Source organism: Azolla caroliniana, unplaced genomic scaffold (genome assembly GCF_043228905.1).
Source record: "Azolla caroliniana isolate FFs.n. ecotype wild unplaced genomic scaffold, voAzoCaro1.0.p SCAF_20, whole genome shotgun sequence".
NCBI classification, from domain to species: Eukaryota; Viridiplantae; Streptophyta; class Polypodiopsida; order Salviniales; family Salviniaceae; genus Azolla; species Azolla caroliniana.
The window spans coordinates 6744335-6750974 of record NW_028230455.1 but is presented as its reverse complement, the minus strand read 5'-3'; the positions used below and the strand labels follow the sequence as shown (position 1 = coordinate 6750974).

At 37.2% G+C, this 6640-nt stretch overlaps 1 protein-coding gene across 1 annotated transcript; it reads right to left on the bottom strand.

The window, feature by feature from the left end:
* Positions 1-437: 437 nt before the first annotated feature.
* Positions 438-5951, bottom strand: LOC147850872 (uncharacterized). Its single transcript, XM_087335591.1, has 10 exons — positions 5542-5951; positions 4877-5120; positions 4286-4419; positions 3371-4003; positions 2661-2915; positions 2283-2440; positions 2095-2174; positions 1724-1859; positions 1456-1605; positions 438-1038 (listed from the first exon to the last, which is right to left on the bottom strand). The coding sequence occupies exons 1-10, from the start codon at positions 5834-5836 to the stop codon at positions 889-891; spliced, it is 2235 nt and encodes a 744-aa protein (XP_087191717.1). The 5' UTR covers positions 5837-5951; the 3' UTR covers positions 438-888.
* Positions 5952-6640: the final 689 nt, after the last annotated feature.

The following is a 6640-nucleotide window of genomic DNA, read 5'->3' as shown; positions in this document are numbered from 1 at the left end:
ATCTAATGAAGTGTTTCACATTACATTTTTGGGTTTATGACTTCTGACACAAAAGAGCAGTCAGTTTCTCATTACAAAAAGAAATGAGCTCACTCACACAACAGAAGACATGCATCTTTAATGATTTCAATGCATCATTATTACTATGTGAACAAATAACTTAGATTTACTGAGCAGGGTGAAATCATGTAATTAAGATAAAGGGCAATCAACACCACAAATGACAGTTTGAGTGGGACACATTGTCAATGAGAAGACAGATAATTCCCTTACACATTTGACATAAAATTCAAGTGCAAACGAGCAGTCCGGAAACTGCATTCATTACATTTAAGGGTTTGTATAGCTATCAATTGCAATACTTGCACACACAAAAAACTGTCCTTCAATACTGACCTTATAGTTTTGTCAAAAGCTAAGACCAATTAAAGACTTGGTGTGTCTCAAGAATGGCTGAGTCTTTTATAAATACCTTATTCATATTTTTTACAATACATTATATTGCACAATTCTGATAACAGGGAACAATGGTATAAACTTGCTTCTCATTCTCCACAAGCTGCGGTTGACATGAATATAGCCTCTCAAATAAATCATCACTCTCGTTCATCCCATGATCCCAAGCTCGTGTTAACAGTAGTTTGTTTACAATGCCTTCTGGGAATGACATGAACTGGTATACAAATACAACGTATTCAAAATTCTAATGTACAGATTCTCGCAATTGCAAGAGGCCTGCCATTACCAGCCTGGCCTGTCTTCATCCATATAAAGGAAGCATGCAATGTCTTATTTATGATTATACCCTTTGTTTTCATATAGCGAAAACACGAGTCAACTTCATCAAGGAGATAATATGATATAAAATGCACCATGAGAACATGCCCCCTAAAATTGAAGAGCAATCTCTCGGTGCCGGCAAAGATCGCTAAGGTAGTTGCTTGAACTGTACTCTTCGCTCAAGTCTTCTTCAAATATACTCGATTCCGATGGAATATCATGGGGCCCGAAATGTTCATCTGTAAGCAACTCTAGTACCTGTAAAACCAGCACCGTAACACAAAACACTTTTCTTAGGCCGCTTTGAACGCAGTGCATTTCTATGTTAGATACTATATGACAATGACATGCTAAATCACGACATAGAAATCATTTCCTTACTACATAAGTCAGACCAATTCAACCTATCATATCATCGCTTAGTTATTCACACATTTACCTTTATCAAAACACTAAAATACAAATACATTAGCATGCCCTTGTAAATCTTGGGCTTCAAAATATCTCATATTTCTAGTTTGAAACCATTGCTACTTTACACACTTATCCTAAACATAGGATTTACACATTCACTTTCCACAATTCAAGGGTTGAAAATGATAGTACTTTAAAAAAAAAATAGCATCTAGACAGTAGTTGATCTCCCATATAGAAATGAAGGGACAAAATGGTTACCTGGCTCATTTGAGGTCTACAAATGGGAGACGATTGTATGCAAAGATTTGCTGCTATGATAACGCATTGCATCTCTTGCTGATCATACTTCCCATGTAACCTTGGATCCACAAGGTCCTCCATTTTTGAAGATTCCAGCATAGGTTTTGCCTATTAAATAATCCATCAAATCACATTACATCCATGTCATTTTTCATATAGCAAAGTGAATTTAAATACTTGAAGGAAAGCGAAGTTAATCTTCAGATTGATTTACTATTATTATTACCCAGATAACAAGGCTTTGTTTAGAGTTGTCAATGGGTTGACGACCAGTAATAAGTTCAAGAAGAAGTACACCATATGCAAAGACATCGGTTTTTTCATGTATGATACCATACATGAAATACTCCGGAGCAAGGTAACTGCAAAAGACAACCATCAAAGCGTTTGTTCAAAGCCAAATGCAAAGATTTTTTCAAAAACACTGGGAGAGTTTCAGATCCAAAGATTTTATTTGACGCACTATAATAAGGATTTCAAATCTAATGATTTGTTCACAAAACATAGGAGTTTCAAATCCATTTGAGCTTTTTGGAAAATGAGGAGTGTCCTTAAAGTGATCCACAAGAGTAAGTATATAAATAGTGGCCTACATACCCAAAAGTCCCTTCAACAGGGAAAACACTAAGCTGACTGGATTGCGAAGGGAGCCATTTGGCAAGCCCAAAATCTGATATCTGAAAGATGCCGTATAAGTATAAAAATTCAGGCATTATTAAGTAGAGAATATTTAGCATAATTCCTAACTCAACTATTTTTCATTAAGAGTAACACGAAAAAGTTACCTGTGGCTCAAAGTCAACACCCAACAAGATGTTGGATGCCTTGATATCTCGATGAATGATCCGGCGTGGGCCACCTGTGTGAAGATAGTGAATGCCTCGGGCAATCCCAACAGCTATTTTGTATCTAGAACACCAATCTAATGGAGGGGTATTAACACCTGAAAGAACATCAAGTGTGTATTAAACAAGGCCATTAAATAGTAACACCAACTTGTAGAGAAAAGACATTACATGTGGCATCACGTTTTCATTGTAAAATGCCTTCATATTTTGAGATATGAATTAACTACCACTTCTAAAAAAGGATTTATAAAATCTCTTTCCCACAATGTAAGGATAAGAAAACGACAGAGTTTGACTTATAATTGAAGCATATACCATATAGCAAAGTTGCAAGGCTTCCACGTGAAGAGAATTCGAACATAAGATGTAAACCCTCCTCTATACAAAACCCCACCAGAGGAGTTGTGTTAGGATGACAAACATGAGCCACAATCCCAAGTTCTGTCAAGAAATCTTGTTCCTTGATTTCTTCCGATATGCCTTTCGTAAGTCTCTTCACTGCAACAATTCGACCATCTACCAACGTCCCCCTGTATACCTCCGCATGACCACCTTTTCCCACCATATTTTCTGAAAACAAAAACAACACATTACAAGATCACAATGTTTGAATACCTGATTGCTTTTATACATGAGGTTACTTAACTGAATCATGAGAGTGTAGTAATAAAACTCTTGTGATTAACAATCTTGAAGATTATGGCTTTCATTCTCAAACAATGGATCTGATGTTGTCACTCATTATAAACACTGTTTCTTCACAGTTTTAGTTTGAGATCATGCAAACAGTAACAATTTGCTGTTTAAAATAACAATGGTTTTACAAATTCACTTTCAACAACCCAGAGATTGAAGAAAAACATGGCATTGCCCTATTGAGAAAGTAAAGGCCAAGCAAAAGACCCACAAGGAAACCTACAGACATTATGCCATAATCCTCTCTCCATGTGTCTCTCTCAAAAAACTCAATGACTGTAGTTAAAAACTTTCATTTCATAGATAATGATAGGAAAATTAAGACTCACCTTGATTGAAGTTGTTAGTTGCCAAAGCAAGCTCTTCATAAGAGAAGCATCTCCAATTTTGTAGCGCATTGGTTGATGGTGTACATGGTTCATCGGTGATCATTTCAGCACCTAGCAGAGCACTCACATATAGCTTGAAAGAGCCCCTTATTGATGTCCGATCAAGAGAAGTTGGGGATTTCTTGAGATGGTTTGGAGACGATACAGTTGAAAGCCTCCGAATGGACCCATTCCTCCAAAAGTTTGGTAGACTCTTAGCTTTTAGTTTTGATACTGACTCATCACCATCTTCTACACTGGAGACACAAGACAAGAGGCTTTTTCTGGAGTTACAATGAGTGTAGCTTCTTGAAACCGAGCTTATGTCCGAATCTGATGGCAATAGCAGGTTTTCAAGAACTCCTCTTGGTGAACCACCTTCCCCTATTGAGACGGGCCATACTCTGCTACCTGAAAGAGTACCCGAATTTTGATCTGAATAGTCTTCTCCGTCTTCGCTATCATCTTCGCCTTCTTCTTCTTCTCTCATCCACAAAGGGCTAGATGTGCATGAGAATTGCGTCGAAAAACTCCGACAATATTGGACACTTCCCTTTTCTTTCTGGCAAAGAAGGGATGCATGATGATATCGTCCTGTGAGTAAGTAAGATCACCAGAAAAGTAGATGAGATTCAACACCCCGCCATTGACCTCTTGTATCATCTATGCATGCCCATTCATGTATTTCTATGCCAGAAAATTAGAGTAACTAGGCCTCTTGGCTATATAATAGGTTCTTATGTATTGTTACATTCACACATGAAAACTGTGCTTAGTCCAAAATGCTTAACTTCATAAGTTCTCAGGTTGAAGAAAAGAAGATGAGCATCTGTGATCTATATAAGCTGATACATTGGTTTAAAACCAAAAACCAACCTTTAGTGCATCCACATTTTTCCTCTTTGGAGAAATTGTCTTTGTAGAAGAGTATCTTAGAGTCTTTTACAACCACAACTGAGCATCCGACAGGTAACTTTCGAGCAAGCGAATTTCCTCTTCTTTGCACATTTCTGTATGTAATTAAAGAATTAAGAATCGTTCATTAGTAAAAACATGTCTTACCACATATAATATTAGTTTTAGAGGGGGAACACCACAGAAAAAACCCCTAACTTGTTGGGTATAGACCCAGCAAACCCTAATTTTCCATAGTGCAGTGGACAACTCCTCCACAACCTCCATAGTAAAGTCAAAAGGGATATCTTGGTAATTATGGAGCACTTTAGGGTATGCTGGTACTTTAGCACACTTTGGAGTAATTTACTACTACAACTTTGCAAAACTTTGGGGTGAATTCCTGAAAACTAAGTTTTTCAGAAAGTTACAACAACAGAATGGTATTTCCAAAAGATGTACTTGTATTCTGGAAACTCCCCAACAGCTATCAGGTATTTTCCCGTGGTTTTACCCCAAAAATTTCAACTCTTAGAACAAAGAAGGAAAATAAATTTCGTCTCGCGCCCTTACCGGGTTATGTGGTGGTGATCGGATGGGCTCACAACAAGCATGGTAGCAAAGAGAGATTTAGCCATTTTTATCATCTCACAATCCTCATCATCTCTATTGGAGCTTGCAAATCTAGCATCTAATTTCACTTGTTTAAGGTCAGACAGATCCTTCAATGCAATAAGAGAAGAAGGGATGGTCATATCACGATGCATCCTCGAAGTCTCAGAACGAAGGGCTGGGATTATATTCTCCGACTCCACATCTACATCAGAACAGAGAGATAAAGAGAGAGATTTGGTTATCGTCCATTGAATATAGTCATCAAATAAAGAACATAGTTCAGTTAAATATGTTACTCCAATAGGGCTTTGTTAATAAATAATAGTCCATTGAATTTAATCCTCTATACGTTATCATTGCTCATTGAATACAAAACTCTAATGGAGATTCTAAGTTCATTGTGTGCAGAATCAGGGTTTTCAAAAAAGCAGTTGAATTTATATACACAGACACACACACATACCATACCTACATAGATAAGTATACGAATACATAGGAGTGGAATCAGAGCCTGTGAATTCTGGTTTTCATAATATATTACATATGTATGTGATAACATACGAAATACATACATACAATCTGCAGTTTATCAAATTGTACAACGTAACAAGAAATCAACCAACCATTCCTCAAGTAGAAAGCAACGACAACATCCCCAGGCCTCGCAGCAATGCTAATGGCCCATGAGAGGAGCTCGAAAACATCCTCTTCTCTCCGAATCCCAACCAAAATCATCTCTTCTCGCTCGTTCTCATCGTGATTAGCATCATTATCATGATGGTGCTGATGATTAGCACCATGGATTCGACAATGATTTTGATCCTTTTGTCCATGTCTTCGTTGCCAGAATTGAGCTTGGTTACTCCAATCTTGTATTAATATCTTCTTCTTTTGATGATGAGTAGAAGAGAAAAACATGTTGATATCCTGATTTTTTAAAGTCTAGGTTTTGTTAGTTAGGCTTGCTAAAGTCATTAGGGTTTATATGTAGAGAGGATTAAACAACATACATCCATACGTGGAGGCATAGACATAAAAAGATGAACATGCTAAGACACAATGAAAAGAGAAGATGAATGAATGTAAGGATTTTAGTTGATAAGAAGGGAATGAAACAGAGACTAATGAATGGGTCTGTGTGTGAGAATCTATTGATATACATATGGATTTGATGATGAGGCCTTTTCTTGCTCTCTCTCTCCCTCTCCCTCTCCTGCCAAAACAATGTCTCCAATAAGAAGAGATAAGAGTGAGAAAGGAGGGAAGGGGGGTGGGTTAATCTAATCTCTATGTAAAAGAATGAAAAGTTTAATTACAGGAGGGGGAGAGAGAGAGAGAGAGAGAGAGAGAGAGAGAGAGAGAGAAGGCGAGATTAAAGCATTAAGGATTTTACATCCACAATACTCTCTCCCTCTGTCAATCTCTGTATCTATGTTTTGTGGAGAGAGAGAGAGAGATTCATGTGATTATTCATTCCATGGATTGATTGATTGATTGACTTGACTTGGATCTGGCAGTGTGTTTGTAGTAGTTGTAGTGAGTAGGATTGGCTTCTCATTTTCAACACACTTTGGTTCCTTCTTTTATTCTCTCTTTTGATATCATTTACTTATTTACCAATACCATATTCATTCATTCAATCAATCAATCCACCACCCAACCCAACCCATGCTATGGATGAATTAATTGTATGTATGTATGTATGTTTGCAAACCAAACCCA

Excerpts from the sequence above, each read along its gene's own strand:
- LOC147850872 (XM_087335591.1), bottom strand. The coding sequence starts at position 5,836 with ATGTTTTTCTCTTCTACTCATCATCAAAAGAAGAAGATATTAATACAA. Across the intron at positions 2,175-2,282 it reads GTGTTGACTTTGAGCCACAG|ATATCAGATTTTGGGCTTGC; the intron begins GTAACTTTTTCG and ends GGCATCTTTCAG. Across the intron at positions 1,606-1,723 it reads AACAAAGCCTTGTTATCTGG|GCAAAACCTATGCTGGAATC; the intron begins GTAATAATAATA and ends ATTATTTAATAG.